Source organism: Fistularia commersonii, chromosome 26 (genome assembly GCF_037954325.1).
Source record: "Fistularia commersonii isolate RoL2024-O1a breed Wild chromosome 26, RoL_Fcom_v1.0, whole genome shotgun sequence".
NCBI lineage: Eukaryota > Metazoa > Chordata > Actinopteri > Syngnathiformes > Fistulariidae > Fistularia > Fistularia commersonii.
The window spans coordinates 9979970-9999631 of record NC_141309.1 but is presented as its reverse complement, the minus strand read 5'-3'; the positions used below and the strand labels follow the sequence as shown (position 1 = coordinate 9999631).

General features: G+C 39.8%; 1 protein-coding gene across 2 annotated transcripts in view; it reads left to right on the top strand.

The window, feature by feature from the left end:
- rtkna (rhotekin a) overlaps positions 1–19662 on the top strand; it is a 61502-nt gene that overhangs the window by 8124 nt on the left and 33716 nt on the right. The window contains exon 1 of one of the 2 annotated variants that reach the window (XM_086174251.1): positions 11031–12148. The exons of the other annotated variant lie outside the window; for it this stretch is intronic. Coding sequence (XP_086030377.1) covers positions 12053–12148 — 96 coding nt within the window. The 5' untranslated portion in view covers positions 11031–12052. Of the gene's footprint in view, positions 1–11030; positions 12149–19662 lie in introns of those variants that run through there. 2 annotated transcript variants of the gene reach the window in all.

Genomic DNA, 19662 nt, shown 5'->3' with positions numbered 1-19662 from the left:
CCATTATAGAGCTTGTCATTGAACAAAGGATCGAACAAAGGACTGATACAGAAGAGCGCCAGAAGTGAGTCATGCAGACTGTCAGTATCCAGTTCACACATGTTTGGATCTTCATATTTGTCTGCAGATGCAAAACCTGTCAACATTCAAACCTTTGTGGTTTGAGGCCATAAATTCCTATTTTTTATTCATTACAAATGTGATTTGTCGGGGTCTGTTTTACACACAGAGATATATACGCGCATGCACATACGTACACTCAATGACTAAGCAGAGCAGTTTATTCCGTTGAATTGCCTCAGACACAGGCGATGCTTTGTTCTCGAGCATGTGCTGTCTTGAGCAAGGCTGTCACCGGTAGTAACTTAGAAACGAGACGAATGAGGAGATAGATGGAGGTGACAATCACTAGATACCCCCCACCCCCTGCCCCCTAACATCCCCAGATGGGAAACCTCCTCCATGCATCATCAAACCTGTCTCGTTCATGTAAAACCTTGGTTAATGAAGTGGATCTTGCTTTGCTATCACTGTAACCCAGAGCTGTTGCAATTTTTTTCTCACTATTTTTACTGGGTGATAAACTGAGAAAAATGTTAACAGAGGGGGATTTAGCTTCAGTCCCTGTTGTATTAAAAAAAAAAACACCTCTCACACACACAATATGAGGTGCAGTCAGCTAATTATAGAGGAAAGTAAGGTAGTGATTTAAATTTTCTACATTAAAAAAACAAATCTGCGAGTAAGTGATTTGCTCACCTTCCTCAGAGCTTTCACCACTTTTCATGACCTCAAAGCTTCCCCTCCCCAGGAGACCTGTAGAATTCAGGCCACCTTGTTTCTTCCAGGCTCAGGTCCCTTGATGTTGCAACAAAAAAAAAGAGAAAGGATGCCCTTTTTTGTCATGTTCTATAGCACTAACCCATTTTTCCTGCCCTAGATAAACTGAAAAAGACCTCTTTAGTCTTTATCCCTATACAATGGATATTACTGCTTCATGCCAAAGGTGTCCTCCTTGTGTGAACACAAGATCCCCATTGAATGCGGCTCAGTTAAACATTGACAAAACAACAAAAATACACAGGTTCTAATGAACAGCTTTCATTACTTGTCACCTTTTGAATTATGGTCCCGGACTTCGAAACACCAGAGGCCTTGTTTTTTATTCGTTTATTTATTTGAGAAGAATGCTCCTCTTGTCAAATACATCATGGCATACACTTACACTAATAATTACCATTGTTTCTCTCTGACTTTCTTTTACACACTGTTGACATACCATCAAAAAATTACACTCAGGGCAGATATGCATGGATTCTTCTGCATCCCGTTGCCATGAGAATCAAACTGGTCGATAGCGAAGTTAAAAAATATCAGGAGGATAAGCCAGTGGAGGCAGTGAGAGAAAAATGAAGTGCAGTCACCTTCACTATATCTAAATCCATCACAAATATGCTCTCACTTCTGCGTGTAAACAGGGACAAGTCATTAACCTTCACTTTCAACCAGTCATTAGGGCGATGTCAGCCTTCTCTGCTGCATCTTTTTAACTATTCCCTCTCTTGCTTTTTGTGCAAAGACGGTTTCATACCTTGATCTAATACATGAAATTAAAACTTGGATAGTGAAAGGGATTGAGCCTTGCTGTCTTATACAACTTTTCAAAGTGAAAGTATTGTGTTGTAAAGAGTGGTTACATGTGTGTATCATTGTGTGTTTTTAAACAGATTGGATGTGAATCCCTACAAAAAATTTCTTTTAATGTCAATTATCCCAATGTATGTCAGCATGTCTCTCTGATTATGGTTTGCTAAATCAAGCATTTATTTGGTAATTGAGGAATTACTCTACCTATCTTTCCTTTAGTAAATTAACATGATTTTTTTTTTTAATTTAAGAGAATCACACGAAAATACCATAAATATCTGTCTGTCTATCATCTAAATCAGCAGGAATTTTCCTCTAAATACTATCAACATCAACAGAACATTAAAAATGTGTTAGGACTAAAGAATGATTGGGTACTAGAAAATCTGAAACAATGTCTTTGAAATTTATTGAAGAATTACATTTTTTTTTTTTCTTTTTAAGGTCCACATTTTTCCAACATCTGTTATTATTTCCATACATATGTGCTTCTGTGTACTACTGGTTTCATTTCAGGATTCTGTTGCAAAGACATGAGTTTGCGTTTTGTCACCTTCATATATGTGTAAAGCAGAATAATAGCCCCATGGTTTGGAATTTGCATCGTTGGCACAGTGCAAAAATTACTAGATCATCTTGTGCAGCAGTTTGCCATTATTCCAAAACGTATCTGAAAGGAGGCATTAATGAGGAGGGTTTTTTTTTTTTTTTTTTTTTTTTTTAACCGAGTGGCGCAACCAGGAGATCATTGGATGTTTTTGTTTGGAGTAGAGGGCGCAGGGGCACCACCACTGTGACAATGATGTTGCACTCCGGTCGATGATGCCGAGCAGGTGTTTGATTTTATGTGAGCAGATGGGACTATTATGCAGTTTGCCTTTCCCATGTGCTACATAGTGTACTCCTCCCTGCCAGCATGCCTGTGCTTTAATAAGTTGTTTACTGGGCTCAGTAGCTCACACGATGTTGTCAGAGCTTGGCTGTGTTGAACTGAATTGTTCCCTCTGTCTCAGCATTTGTTTCATCCTCTAACCAGATTATGTTGTGGATATTTGTTTGTGTGACGTTCTGTCTTAAACCCGGATTACATGAAATTTACTTGACCAATTTTCAAGACTTTGAGTACTGAGCTGCTGGCCAAGATGGGCCATAGGGAGTTTAGTGCCAATACTGAGTCACACAAGGGAAGCAGTATTTCATTAATGTTACAAGATGCATATTTGCTTCTGTTCTTACGAGCATATCATCGAAGAGGATTGAAGGATTTTTACCTTGATCTACGTCAGAAGTAAAAGTACTCTGTTTATCTCCAGTTTTTTTTGGGCAGCTGCAAGGTTTCTGTCCTTACATATAACAATAAAATAGGAAGCCATCAGCCTAAAAACATGTTCTCTTAGTTCTAGGTCTGAATGGCCCCAAGTCTTAATCCTCCTTCTCTGATCTGAAAAATGAGAGAAAAGTAGCATCCATCTAGCAGGATGCTGAATGAGCCGTAATCAAACTCAAATATATTGGCTGAAATCTGGATTAAGCTCAATTTACTCCAAAATACAAGTGAGTGTAATGTGGTTAAGGTACCACGAAATGCCAAAATTTGAAATAGATTCCAAGTGAAGCAACTAAACACATTTATACATTTGAAACTAAAAACCTTTCTTTTCACATTGCTTCCTCAAGGAACCTTCTTTGTACATTCTTTTTAAGGTATTTTTTGTCATTCTTCAATGATTCCCCTTTGTGGTTGTTTTGCATGTTAATTCACTAAAATTTGATTGACTTTCGGTTTTATTACTCTCACAGCACCCAATGAATCTTTTGCTTGTATTTTTTTTTTTTTTTATCATTTCTTCCATTCTTTCGTTTTTTCTGTGAAGCTCGTTTGCTTATAGAATGTGCCATACCTTACCTTGCTTTTGCTTGAATGGAAATTAAGATCCACCACGGTGAAATTGATGATTAAGAGGCTTGGTGATGGTGTGAAATCTTTCCTGCTTATCTCTGTTTGACACAATATTTCTTAACATGCACGATGTTTGTTATCCCAATTCTTTTGGGTCTTTGTGTAAACATTTAGACCAGAGTCACATGAGGATATTCTCCAACAAAGCCCATCTCACTTTCTGAAAGCAAAGAAATAAAAATGATTTTGATCATCTTGAGCTGAATCACACATAGGGGACATGAGTGAGTATAGTGATGTCACTTCAAAGATAAGCCATTGATTAACAAAAACTGAGTTCATGTAATGGAATCAACTGCCTCTGAACTTTCTCCCCGTTGAAGAATCAGTATCCTTTAAAAACTTTATTTGCTTTGAGACATACTCCTTTATCTATCCATTCTAAAGATAGAATTTTATAAACATTCCTTCACAGATATTGAAATTTTTGTTCAATATTCCGCTTGCACAGACTTTTTTTTTTTCCTCCAGTAGGCTTTTGACATAAAGTGAAAAATTTGATACAGCAGATATTATTTATTCTTCCTTTAATCAAGTCCAACCACTGATTAACAGGAGCAGTGTTGTTTTGGCTTCCTTTATCTCCATCTCACTTTTCATTAAATACCCATTGTGGCTGTGAAGCTCATAGTCTGGCTTCATATGAAATAAATGTTCCCCAGTATTCCGTTCCTCTCACTTAAACCCATAATTTGTTTAAAAAAAAAAAGAAGAAAAATGTATGTACATCAGTCATCAAATTTTTATAATTAAGAAAAGTAGGGAAAAAGGGGGCGATGACTCTTATGTGGTTGGTTTATTGTGACATTCCATGTTGTAAAACGATTTGCTGCTCTGCTGCTGATTTTCTGCAGGGGGAGCCATTGCACCATTTCAGGTTTCGCAGGCAATTAAGACACATTTCTCTCCTAACTGGTCCCTTTACCTTTTACATTCACTATTAAATCAGTTGGCACTCATTAGCAGTCATTTTAAAAGATCAGCTGCCTGAGTACTAGGTGAAGTTTCTTGGTGTATTTATCCCCTTTAAAGCTTCACTTATCTTTTGCACTGAGCCCCCTCACCCTGAAGGTAGAGATCAATGGAGATGAATTGCCTGATGTCTCAGTGTCTCTTTCACTGAGCTGGCTGCTTCGTCAGGGTGTAATGAGATGCTGTAGTCTCTGGTGACCGGCTGAGGTGGCATTCCTTAAAAGCAGTTCTGAGTCTGGGAAACAGCCGGCGTGCTCTGTCTTTGTAGCTGTGTGCGTGCGTGGGCACGTATCCATGAGGTCATGATGGGAAGCAAGATGACGATGCAAGTCAGGTGCTAGTACCGCTAGTTATTGCGGTATCTGTCTTTCTGTGGAAAGAGAAAATAAATTTCCCTATGATTTGTGCATCTTTTTGCTGTTTCAAACATTACATGTATTAATCATCCATTGTCACAACATGCCCAGTATTTTACTTTTGAAGAAATTAGAAATTCTGAGCTTTTAGATGGGCACAGATAAATGTAATAAGGAGGTAGGCTTTAGATGACATTTACAATACATCATCACTGAGTTATAACTGTTGCTGTCAGCACAGGTTTGTCATGCTCTGTAATTGAGGACTAACCCCCCGGGGGATTTCTGGATCACACGTCTGGTTTCAAAGGCGGCCCCCCTACGCCTGTCATTGACTTAAACAGATGTGATCTGTGATCTGGCGCCTGCCATAAAACAACCACCTGACTTTCGCCCTATGATATTCAAATACTTTTATTCTGACAAAGGCTGGGTGTTGTGTAATTAAATGCACTGTTTTAATGTAAAAGACTTCTGTGAAAACAGTGATTCATGATTTTTCTTCCCCCGCTGCTCCCTGCACCCTTACTTTGGTGGGGGGGGTTGCACATCTCAGGGACCCTGGGAGCTATGTTGTTGGGGGCTTTATGCCCCTGGAAGGTTCACCCAAGGCAAACACGTCCCAAGCGAGGGACCAGACGAAATGTGGCTCAGAAGACTCCCATAAAGAAGATAATCATTGGAGCCATTTTCCCCTTGCCCGGACATGGGGCACCGGGGTTTTACTCAGGAGCCAGGCTGGGGGGCGGGGCTCATTGGCGAGTGCCTGATGGCCTGAGTAAGGTGTTCACGAGTGAGGGAAGGATAGAGATCAACCGGCGGATCAGTGCAGCGTCTGCACCAATGTGGACTCTGTACTGGTCTGTTGTGGTGAAGAGGGAACTGAGCCAAAAGGCAAAGCTGTCAATTTTCTGGTCAAACTATGTTCCCACCCTCACCTATGGTCACGAGCTGTGGGTAATTACCGAAAGAGCAAGATCGTGGATACAAGTGGACAAAATGAGTTTCCTCTGCAGGGTGGCCGACTCTCCCTTAGAGATAGGGGGAGAAGTTCAGTCATCCAGGAGGAGCTCCAAGTAGAGGCGCTGCTCTTCTGCATAGAGAGGATTCAGATGAGGTGGCTCTGGCCTCTGGTCAGGATACCTCCTGGACGCTTCCTGGGAGAGGTATTTCGGGCATGTCCATCTGAGAGGAGACTACGGGGAAGACCCAGGCCATGCTGGAGAGACTATGTCTCCAGGCTGGCCTGGGAATGCCTTGGGGTCCCCCTAGAGGAGCTGGACCATGTGGCTTGTGAGAGGGAGGTCTGGAGGTTTGGCTGTTGCCGCTGCAACCCAGCTCTGGGTGAGTGGGGGAAGATGGATTGATGGAGGATTTTTCTTTCCACCTGTGTTCATGTTCTCCTCCAAGTTATTTAATTGTATAAAATTTTTATGGGAGCATGCATTTGGATATGACCTTATGCTAAGCAATGGGAGTTATTTAACATAAAATGATGAAGACATCACTAAATATTTCAGTTGTTTTTATATCTACACATTGCCTACAAATTTAAATAAAATCAGCACAAATGTGCCCACCTCTCAAAAAAATACATCAGCAAGAAATGCAGGCACTGAAATTGAAATCAAATCACTCCTTTTGCAGTTTGCCGCACTCTGTCTGCATCTTTTCACAACCTGAACAGCTATTTGAATTTGGTTTTGTTATCATGCCCATTTGTAAAATGAAATAATCCTTGTCATTGTGCCTTCAACTTTAAAGAGTGTTTAACCACAAAAAAGCATAAATACTGTGAAGGATTCACTTTTGCCCTCTAAATTTGCCCTCTCCAGCAATGCAAAGAGCCTGGTAGTAATGCAGAATGCAGATCTTGCAATCTACATTCTTGTGTCTTTGAAGACAATTTCCCTCCACATGATTCACAGTCTGTCCATCTCTGTTTATGCTTTGGTGTGTATTTGTGTATGTAAGTGTGGGTTACTGTTTTTGAATATGTCTCAGTCGAATGAGTGGGTGTTAGGGTGTGGGAGGAGTTGTTCAGATTAGGTCTCGATTACAGGCAGGGACCTCTGTTGTGGTTTGGGGCCCAGCCCTTCTTGTATTTCCCTGCTATGTTATGTCGCTACATCAAGTCACACATGCATAGCTTTTATTTCTGGCTTAGAGTCTGCAATTTTGAAGATCAGACTTTGGGGAAGTTGTGTTTCACAGCTGTGAAGTGACATACAGGTATTTGACTTTCTGATTAAATATGAATGTATTTTATTTCTTACCAGTCAAGAATCAAATGGATGTTAATGCGTTTCTGTTTTATTTTCTTGACTGTTTTAACATTTCAAATTCTAAAATATAATATTTAAATACACATTTTAATCTACAAAACCGTTTCCTTGTTTTGTTTTGTATATGTTGTCATAGCAGATTTTTCAACCAAGAAGGGAGCCCCCCAGGGCAAGGCCTGGTACTACACCATCAAAATGCACCATAAAAGATAGTTACAATTTGTTTGGATGCAAGGCCTACATTCCCTTCTTTGAAGAAAGTTGCAGAGAAAGAAAGGACTCACAGGAGTGTTTTTGGTTGTTTTAGACCCACAGACAGCAGTTTTAGGATCACTGTTTTTTTCTGGCATACTTTATTACTTTACAGAATGTACTATTGGGGTTTTCTGTGCCAAAAAGTACTTATAGCTTTAGTGTTGAGAGAGACAATCTCCACGGCTAAGTTAGGGAAATAGTATAATGACTATGAAAAACTGAATGAAGCTATGATGGTAGTGAGCAAGAGCTGCATGACATTGGAGGGAAAAATTGACTCTTCAAGTTACAGGTTTCAAATATTCGCCTTTAAAAAACAATCCTTTCCAGTCTGTTGAACATTTTTATTATAAGTGCATTTCATTGATCCATTGATTATCCATATGGCTTAGCCTGCATACAGTGGTGCTGGAGCCTACTCAAGCTGTCAAAGGATAAGAGGCGGACTTCATCCTGGACCAGTCACCAGTTGATCACAGGGCCACATATACATACAAAGAACTACCTAGTCACTCATCTGGGGAATTTATTGGTCTCGAGTTGAACCAGCAGGATGTTTTGGACTGTTGGAGCAAATCACACTCAGAAAGACCTCTGTTGGACTTCAAGTAGGACTCTTTGTGCTGTGATGTGGAGGTGCTAACCACTATGCTACTGTGCTGGCACGCATTTCATTATATGTGATCTTGTTAATTGGTCAGGGACGATTTTAATCTCGTAACTTCCATTGTTTTAAGGAGCAGGTGGATAGTAGTCCAGTGGTATAGAGTGGTGTTTTTTTTTTTTTTTATAAACCAACTCGTCTTAACATGGTGCTGTTCGCCTTGCAACCATTTCCCATGAGTGCCCTGTTGTATTGATAATGAAACAATGTATTATGCGGCTCAAGCATGTGCATGGTTGAGAAACCATTGTTGAAATATTGCATGAACCGTGACTCTCTTAACTTAATTGCTGAGATTTTTCTAAAACAAGTTCATTCGCGGAATGAATATTTTTGAAAGGAAATACCAACCACGAAAGGAGACAGATCAACAGGCTGAAAATTACTTTTTATACATTGCTTTCTAATGAGTGGGACCAGATACAATCTTAAGTATACAATGTGAGTATGTGTGACTTTTGTGTGTTTTGACATTCTTTTGTTGAGTGTTGTTTTGTTATTAAATTCAGATAATGTGTAAATCTCAAACAAAACTGACTTGGATGCAAAACGGACTGCCAAGAGGTGGCGCTTAATGTGAAATCCAGTAGTGTATAGTTTTAGCGATGACTTTTGTTACAACGCAGCACTCACACTTAACTTAAGTAATATTACCACCATTCCAGGTTCATACACTGTTGATTTCTCACTGAAATACAGAAAACCTGGCTTAACTCTCAGACTTTTGTACAAGATATCACTTTATATCTTTTTACTGATTTTCTTTTTTTTTTGTTATTGCTGACTGTGTGGCTGCAATCTATTTGTGTTTCTGACTTGCTCACTTAAAAAAAAAATCCCAATGGGTTAAAACTGTCTCGCTGAGATGTAATGACATAGGGTTGGATTATTGTAGCATACTTTCTGGTTCAATGACCAAGCAAAGCAAATGTATAAACTCTCCCATGCACCTACTCACACATAATGGATAGTAATTATCAAGACCTCTCAATATATGACAACATATATGAGCTAAGTATTAATCAAACTTGTGACCCGCTATACAAATAGATGCCCCTCTACTGCTTGAGCTCTGCTTCACCTAAATATGAACTTCAAACAATTGCCTACAAACGTGTTTGTCGGTCATGCAGCTAATGGAGTGTCCTTTGAATCAAAACTCAACATGTTTCCTGTGGCTGATAAGGTGTGTGGACAGGAAGTTTTCCATATTCCTCCATGTATCCGGTCTGAAACAAGAAACACACAGGGTATTGTTTAGAAATTAGAGAGCCTTTTCATACGTAGGACAGATTATGTGTATTTCAGACTATGTCAATTAATTTCATAATCTTTTTATATATTTTTTTTCTGTTTACTAATCACTCCTCTTGATGAGAGTGGTTTTTGATATGTTCTAATAATCATGCCAGAAGCACTTATTCTGCTCTCTTCACTAACCACTACTGCTACCTTCGCTACTGCCTTTGAATACCTGAGTTTTCCTCATCTGTGGCCTCCAGCCAAGAAGCTGCAATGCTCTCTATCTGAGCTAGTCAGTAACCTGCCTGCCAAACATACTATGTCATTGAGCGAGTAGCTGCGCTGTGTTTGATTTTGTCTCTGTGAACTTGTTTTTGTCAGACAGTGTTTACCAAGAGACTGTCTGCCGCAAGTTCTTTTTAAATGATCTGGTAATGTTTTTTCATAGCGAATAAAGACATGATAAAGAATAATGGTGAGAGAGAACATTGAGGGAAAAAAATTCTCTCCAGCTTCTTGGTCAGGCTTGAAATTCCCTTTCTATGAGTTGCACCCATTTCAGTAGAATTTAGTACCCTGTACAAGGTGTTTGAGGTCATGTTAAGTGAATATTTTTTTCCCCTAGCCTGGCACCATGCCAGATAAACTTTCACAGAAATTTGGCTACACATTGCAAATTTTCATTCCACTGCTTAGACGTGCACTTAAGTCTAAGAATGACTTACAGAGCATCCATAACTCCCTCTCCCTCTGCGCATTCACCTCAATCATTTCTTATACCTCATGAACAATAAATCTCCTTTCTACTGTGTGTACGTCAGTGTCTGTGACAGATTAGTCGGGGTATTTAAACTCTGAGGGTGGAGACATTTCTCGGGGAAGTGACCCAGCTTTCTACTGGCGCCCCTGGCTATGCTCCTTGGAGGTGAGAGGGCTTTTACAGCAGCTTTGTTTTCACTGTTTGCCTCTGTAAAAGACAGATAGCGGGTGTGTTACAGTGTGATGGAGTGCCATATGGACATTGAGCAAGGAGGAGTGTGGTCACACGTCATTTATGACTTTTCCCCCATTCAACTTTCCTTTAAGAAATCCCAGTCCTGCTGATGAGCTCTTGAAATTAGTCAGTAACCCGCTGAGATACTTTTGTCCACTCCAGTGCTTAGGTATTTGGGGTTGGGGGTATTTCAATTAATGCTCTTCCTGTTGAGGGATTTGCTTATATGCATGCCTGGCCTCACATCACAAGAGGGAATAAACAAACACCATTTCTATCAGTCTCGGGTACAAAAAAGGCAGGGGTGAAATATTAGTTCCTTGTGATTCCAAGTTTTGTGTGTGTTGTGAGGTGACAACAGCTGTAAATCAGTTTTCCCCCGGGACATATGGGGAGCTAAAGCTGAAAATCACATGGTGTAGAGTTTAGGAGTTTTTTGGTTTTGCGGACAGATGGAATCCACCCAAAAGAAAAAGAAGAAAAAAAATAAGACAATCTGAAAGGTGATAAAATGAGAATAGTCTTTTCTTGGACACAGACACATTTATCTGCTTATGATTACCAACACTAGTGTCCTATTTGGACTGTGGACTTCTGTGGAAATCTGTCTGGGCAACATTGGTTTGTAAACTAAAAAAATCACATGTAGAGGTCCAAATTAATATTGCAAAGGATTTATGAAAAATTTAAACATTTCTTCAACCCTAATTTCATGTCACATGAAATATGTAGTTAATTGGACCAAGAGGTTCAGACCCTTCCACAACAAAGATCCTACAGGAGCACCAGCATTCAATTGAATCTTTTGTTTATTTGAAACCAAACAAAACAATACGACTGTTTGATTGAATAATGCGACGCCATGTATTTAAAAGCAGACATTGTACGGGAAAACAAACTTGAAAACGCCAATTGTTGAATATCAAAAATGTAAACAGGATCAACTTAAAGTCCCCCATGGCAGCGCATCTTTAACCATCTGCCACGCCTGATCCTACTCCGCAATTTATTAGTCAGATAAAAGCTTGCCAAGAGAACTGTCTTTATGGAGTAGTGCGGTATTCGTTATTTGTTTATCTAAAAGGGGCGTGGAGTTTTCTGCTGTTGCTCCTCTCTCCCCTTCCCTTCGTGTTTAAGTTCACCACCGAGTGCGGAGTCGGGGCGCCTCGGCGCGCACAGTGGACCGGTTGTACACTCCGCTCCCGCAGAGGCGATGCCCTTTTGCGGTAGGAGGTCTCTTGTCATACGGAGGACAAACGGCATTCACAGTCGGGCGCAGTGACAAAAAAAAAGCAAAAAAAAAAAAGAAGAAAAGAACTGCATTTTAAAAGGGCCCATTCTTTCCCCGCTGCCGCTGGGTGTTGACTGTGGGTGTCTGAGAAGATCTTTGTTGCCCGAAGGAAGGGAAGAAGAAGAATACGACGGACAGGGTGGGGGTCAATGGACAGGGTTTCTCCGGCTCAGTCGGTGTTTTCATCCCCGCAACCTTCACCGGCTTACCTCGCGGCGATTGGTGCTATTTTGGCCCAGGAAAGGAACTTTTACGCATTCTTGTACGCGTCCATTGCGGGGAACGCAGTCACAATGAACTTTATCTCTTCGGAACCTGCAAGGTAGCTGCTCGTAATCCAGTCGTTAACTTTTCGGAGTGGTCACGCGTGGATTTTTCACTCAAGGATGCCACTTGACAAATTCACAAACATGGAAGAAAAACTGTGGATCTTACAGGACCTCAATATGATGTATATTCGTCAGATCGCTCTCAGTTTACAGGTAAGCTTTGTTTTTTTTTTTGACCCACGGTATTGTCTCCAGTTGCAATGCAGTCAACTAATACACGTCCAGTCAGGTGGTTTACTTTTCCCTTTTATCTAATGAGCATTCGGCCTTAAGCGGGTTCACTAATAGAAATCTATATTCAGACTCGACTACTCTGAGCACAGTACACAGTACATCACTTTGTTTTCTGACTGAGCCTGCAGCTGTGGCTCCGTGTTTGTTGAGTTTACAGAGGGCTTGTGTTGAAGACTCTCATGTGCGGGACATCCCAGTGAGCCTTGATACTGGCGGGGTCTTTGCCCTCCGCAGATGGCGAATCTTTTAACGACAGCAAACCGAAAACAACCCCACATGCCATCCATCGCTCCCGCTATGTCTCTCCTCTGGGAGACTGGGGTTCACGCGCAGTCCACAGCTGCACATATGGGCCTCATAAGTCCCTGTGGGAGTGTCTGTCCACACGTGTTCATGTGTCTGGTGGGTGTGGGTGGTGGTGAGTCGTGAGGGGTTATTGTGTTCCGACAGAGGGGGAGATGACGTTTTCCGACACATGACAACAATGTCCCTGAACGCAACACATCAGCTCCACGGCTGCAAATCACTGTTCTCCAACTTTATAAGCAACAGACCAAGAAAACTTCTGTTCTCTCCCTTAATCTAGTTGAGACTCTGTCAGATTGATTTCAGAGGAAGCATCAGCTAAATTTAATTTTCTGGCTCCATAATCTAAATGGGTCTATATCCATTAAAAATGTTCAGAAGTTGGAAAAGCAGTTTGGCTTTATATTATTGAATAAGTATTTTATTGAGGGTATTTAGGAATGTTTCCGAATTCCTTGTTTTCAAATTTCATACTTCATATCTTTTTGAGTCTATATGATAATGTGAAAGTGATATTCTGCAATTTTTTTTTAAGCAAATATAGTTGGAAATGCACTGCAGCCACACACCAATTACAAGGTCTTTGAACCACCAGTTGATCAGGCAGTAATCAAGTTATTATAACCTAATACAAAGACTCCTTTGATGGAGACATTTATTTTGTACGGACATAAACGTGGCACTTTGTCTGACTAGCAAATCGAGGGTGTTGTGTTGCAATGTATACTCCAGCTGTTTTTGCCTGAAAATGTTTACTAAAGCATTTTGTCAATGCTTTTGTTTGTTTATTGTAATTGCAATTGCAAAGATGGGAACGTGAACCACTGAGTCAACCCTGTGGGAAAATGTTCTTCACTTCTCTCTTCTGACAAACAAGTTGACATGTCAGATTCCGATACAGAGCAGTGTTAGGAGGCAAAAGATATTTACTTTTTTTTCTGAAGTCATGCTATTCCTCAACTCAAATGAGCATTTTATCTCATTCACGCGCCTGCTTGCTTTCCCTCCCATCATGTCTTTGCTGCCTGGGTGGGTTTATGAGAAAGGGATTCTTTGTATGTGGCTGAGCTGAACGACCCACAGTCTAACAGTAATTCCAGAAAAACATATTTGGCTTTTTTTTTTTATCCTGCAGGGTCTCTTCTAAGCCTCCTGTTCGATGATCTTTACATACACTTATTTCAGTATGAACTCTCTTTTCCATCTTTGGACTTCCCCTGCCTTGACATGTACCTGAATGCCATTCCCATTCCATTTACACCCATGATATTCTCCAAACATGCACAGTGCTTTGTTTTTTAATGCTTTTCATCACAGAAGACAAGTGTCTGCTATTTGCAAAGTAAAATTTAAAAAAACAGTAAGGTATGACATGAATTAAGGTTTTTGCATTCCTTAGGCATTTATAATTAGTGTGTCAGTAGGAGAGCTCACTGATATTATGTTCTCTTCATGCTCAGTACAAGAAATACTTGTGCTCTTCAGGTTTTAACAGGTCTGTTACAACAGGAATGACTGCATTCTTTGCTTTAGTGGTCTGTTCATTCTTCTTATCCCCCTTTTTTGATCTAGAAGGCCTTCACAGTTCTTTATTAGCCACTTTTATGAAGTTTTAGGTTGCAGGATCCCCCTCAAAGGACAAACAGATTATGGGAAACAGGAAATGGTTTTGTTCAATTATTGTTTCCCACTGGGAGCAACAACATGATGTCACTGAACTTACTGCCATCAATAGACATATACACACCATTTCCTGTCACCAGCAAACCGGATACGGTGATCTTTTTTTGTCTTTATTTTTGCACAGTCTTCCTCTACATACCTCCCATCCTATTGGCCTCCTTCCTCACCTTTATTTTTTATTTTTTTCCCAATTTTTCTGCTTCCTGCTCCATATGAAAACTTGATGTAATCAAGTCTTTTTGATCAGATTTCTTGCAATGTGTCATGGCATGACCAGTTATATAGACATTAGAATTCTTTTGAAGTTGAATTTTTATATTGTAATGAAAGATGGCTTTGCTGAGCATTTCATTATGTATATTATCCATTGTTTGTTGAAATACATTGCTGTCTGTGTATGTATTGACTTCCTGGGTCAGAGTCACCCAGCAGGAGCCGTAAGTGGGACTAAATATTGATCAACACACACAAGTTTCTATGCAGTTTGACCTGGTATTATCCAACTGTACAATTACAGAGAGATTTCTTGATATGATATGTAATTTGGCATTACAGTGCACATTTTGATGTAGGTGAATGCAAAGAACTATGCAGAACCATGTATAGTATCACCTAATGGTTAAAGTAGAGTGAGAAATAAGACAGGTTTTAGATAGGAGGCATAATATATGAAGAGCAAATTGAAAATTAGCCTCCTACAAACACTGTTGTGATGTCACAATCGTTCTATGTAATGACAATGTCCTGTTGTTTTGCTGGAATAAATGTCACTGTGGCATTATTTAATAGGTTCTTTTTCAGTCACACGGAGACACTTATGTTTTATCAATTTCTCTCCAACAGTCATGTAGTGATTCAATCAGTCCCAGCATGATACTTTTATATACCAAACAGACTAACTGATGGCTGTGTCAAAGTTCAGTGTCCAGAAGGACATTATTCCATTTAACTAAGTTGAAGAAACTCTGTAAAAATGACTGCCTGAATAGTTTCCATACATGTGGCCTTATGTGAGTCGCTGATGACCATGAACAGTTATAATTCCCTTAGCAAGTCTGGACAGTCCTTCGCTTAATGCTTTTTAATCTAATGAAATATTGTAGAAATTCCTCTTTCCATTCACGGCTGTTGTTATTACTATGGAATTAGAACACTGCACTGATATTCCACTATATCATTGACCTGTTTAAAATGAAACTTACATAAAAGCATAGGGAATAAGTGTGTTGAGATGGTCATCTGCTGAAGAGCAAAGCCCAGTCAGCTGTTCATTTTATTGCTTTTGGGAAAGAACAGTCTTAACATGAAATATGTATAATGTTACGGAGGCCTCTGGAACTGGAGTTTGCATGCTAAGCAATTAACCCCACTCCTCTTGAATTAAATCATTTTATGCATGGACCCAAAATACCAAAAAGCTAATGGGTCCAGACTTTAACTGATAATCTCATAAAATATCTAAGCCTGACAAAAGGAATGTAAATTATATCATATATTTTATAAAACCAATTTATAATCTGCATCAAATACACAATAAATAATATGATTACATACCTGTTTTTTCATGTTGTCAGAGTTGTATTATCTGTGTTACTAAATAATGGAGAAATGCTGGTTCCTATTTGTTTTGAGTATTTTCCTTTTGGTCCCTGAAGATATTGTGCTTTTACTATTAAATCTGAAGGACAAGACAAATTGTACTGTTAAGTATAGTTATTGAAGGTCTTTTTTGGAAAGAAACGGCCACTTTGACCCCAACTTGTTTATTGCAAAGGTAGCCAAACCTCTAACTTGCTTGACTATGAGCTTACATGGTAGGTCAGGTGGGAGTTTCTTGCTTGACTCATGTACGACCTCTCACACGCTCCCCGAAACTAAATATAGCTGTTACCATGCTTCAGATAACTTTGCAGATTCAAGCCTCCACAGACCTGAAATATCTGTTGGCTGTGGCCCCTCTTCTGAACTCCAATCAAATAATCAAGAGAGCTTGAGCAGTAATCTCTCAGTGGCGATCAATGCAGTAGTTAGTGCTTTGTTTTCTTTGCTCAGAAAGATCTGTTTAAATGACCTGGGTGGCCTTTGATCAGTTGGACATTTACCCTTTTAATCATTTTCCCCAGAAGTTGACTGCTTATATTTCTGAATTGATACTTTCTAAATGTGAGGGCCAAAGGTCAAAGTGATAGCAATTGAGCTCTCTATACAGCACTTGGACGATAAGGTAGTATCTTAGTATGTCATATCATTCTCTACCCTGATGATGAATTTGTATTCATAGCAAAGAACAGTTTTGACTTTGGTGAAACAATAAAACAAGAATTAACAGGGTTCAGCTGTATTCTGCAGTTACAGGCTTGAGCTGTACTTGATTGTCCCTCCACACCAATCGCAGCTGTGCCCAGAGGTATCGTATTTTTGGTTTGTCCGTTGATCCCTTTCTCATGAATGCAACAGTTCACAAGTCTCGCACAGATGTCCACTTAGGTTCAAGATGAACTGAAGTTGGTTAAAGCTGAAGGTAAGCGAGCCTACAAAACATGTTTTGGCCTCAAACGTCACTTCTTTTGTCATTATTTAAGATATCTTTAAGCTCTGGAACAGAAGGGTGTCTAATTCAATAAGGATGGGAAGTTTAATTATTTTGTATTATATTTTCTGAGCAATAAAAGATGGATATGAACATTGATGAAGTGACAGATCTCTTAATTTGAACTGCTTGAAATACTGATGTGGTTAACCATTTGAAAAAACATGAATAGGTTTTGACACATGGTTTTATCTTTTATCATTTTGCTTCCATAATAGTTTAAGCCCATTATTCATTATATTAGTGATATTTTTAATCTTGTATGGTTATGAGGTTTTGTGGTGTTTCCTTTAGTTGTTTAACATGAGCAACATGTACAATATTTAGAACCCCTTTGACAAGAACTCCCTGACACATATTGTACCTCGATAGGACATTTACATTTTTTTTGATAAACAATCTGTCACATATACATTTTCCTATTCCATTTAATTTCTTGTGCTTTTCATTTTTATTTGGTTTTTATATGAGATGCTCTCCTCTGCATTGACACTTGTGTCTTGACTAAGATGGTACTGCTGTGAGCTTATTTAGTTAGCCTAAATTACACCAGACCTGCCTGCTTCAGTGATAGTTTTGCTAAAGCTAACAGCCTTTACTTTCTTGTGATACAAGATACACCGTCATCTCTGAGCCAAAACACATTCCTCCTGAATGGAGCACTTCATTGACACCCAGCTGTGTATGCGTGTGTGTGTGTGCGTGTGCGTGCGCATGCATGAGCATGCTTTTGAGTAAATATTTGCAAATGTTAATAAACCAAGACTGTAAGCAAGCAGAAGACTTCGATTTAATAAGGGACTTTGGTTTGAAGTCCAGTGATTGCACTGTAAATGTATATTTGAGAGGTCCTTTTGCTCATGTTCTTACAAATATTTTCCTTCTAAATTTATGCAAATGGCTACGTGTACTTACTTTTTAGTGTGATGTAAATTGCTTTTTAACTGTGGTGTGTGTGTGGGTTGTCTGTTTGGTGTAGTCTGTCATTGGCATCAGTCGCTACTGTAGGTTCCAATTCTTCCAGTGCTCAGTGCCAAAAGCAAGTATGGAGTGTGTGAGGCAGAGCAGAAAGGAGGCTTTGTATCACATCATGCACACCCATCACTCCCTTCCAAGCCCCCTTCTCCTCCATGGAACCACAAATCTGGCTCCTAAGTCTTCCCCCCTTCCTGCCAACTCAGGTCTACTTATACTCACCTCACCTCCATACAAAGCTGCTAACCCTTCGTGCCCCCCCCCATACTCCCTCCAGCCCTCACTCCAGCCATCATCCTTTTGGTGATTAGGAGGTCTGAATGGGCACACTGTGTGAGCAGGGATCAGTAAGATGCTGATTCTTGAGCAGCTTTCCTTTGAAAAACAGCAGGCATGAGATTGGATAAAATATAGAGCTTAAACAACAGGTGTTGTTATTGGAATCGCAACCTGACTCTTACACCTTTTCAGTTTTTCTGTATTACTCACTTCCCTCGCTGTGCTCTGTCTGCCTGAAAATATTTGATAATTTCCTTACTCTGCTCTCCTGTCTTCCTGCCTCTACCCACCCTTCTTTGCAGTCTTTTATCCCTACCTTCAGTGTCACTTCGTCTTAAATAACCCCCTTTTCACCCCTTTCTGCATTCACCTTTGCATTACAGATTACTGTTCAGCAAGTTCTAGAAATTGTCTTTGCAAACACGATATAAATAGAAGCTGCTGGTGCCTTTCGAGAATAAATGCATGTGGTCAAATCAAAGCAGATTGGATTTGTGAGAAGCAGATTTAAAGCTAAATTTGAGGCTAGAGTGTCAACAAGTTCGCAATAACTCTTTCCAAACTAGATTATTTTAAAATATTGTGTTCTTTTGATATGCAAGTAATTAAAAAGATCACATGTGCTGGAAATGTGGCTGGCAGCACAGGCTGTTGAATCACTTGTCTTTGAAAATATATGCAAACACTCTGGTGTCAAAAGGAGTGTTGGGTAATGTGTTTAATTGATCTTATAGAGTTTGCTTTTATGTGTCTCCACATGGAATCACTTAATGCTTCTATTTCTTTAATTTTTGGCTTTTAGGATGCATGCTGCTCAGTGTGGCTCTGTGCAAGCCGGTATTAAATCCAGGGACTTCTATGCATGTGATGTCTTCGTAATTATGTGCTCGATGTATGTAAGATTAACTATTAATGTGTGTTTATATCACAGACTCTTGGCAACACTATAACTTCATTAATTGTGGTGTGCAGGGAGAATCACATAGCGCTTAAAGTAGGTGAAGGGGGGTGTGGCTGTGTGTGTGTGTGTGTGTGGGGGGGGGGGTCCATAGCCCAGCCACTGGGTATGTGCATACTCGTGGATATTTGCCAGCTGGAAGAGGTCTGTCAGTGTTTGCAAAACCTATACAAAGCTTTGTTTTAGAAAAAAAAATCAAGCATAACCAGGGTCATCTGATCAACAACAACAACAACAATGTTTTTATGTCTCTTTCCATACATAGTTTTTACCATAGAGGTTACCAGAAGTACTGTGACTGTTTTAGTATTTGCATCATGCAATAAGTGATCAAAGTGAGCATATGGTTGCATCATGTCTATAGTGGTACAGGAGGGGAATTCTTGCATTGTTTTGGGACTTCTGGAAGTAATCATTTACCTTTTGAAAAGTTATATGATTCCAAAAGGAAATATGAGTGCCAATGATGAACTTTCAGGGAAATTGTAAGGTTTAAAGATGGGGTGCAAGACTGAGCACAATCTGGGGGCCAAGGCTATGAAAAGGCACCTCTTGTTGTGGCATGAGGTGCTAGAGGCATGACTGAGCTGTTATGCCCCAAACAACACCTCCTCCTCCAAAAAACAAGTCTTGCCTTTCTCA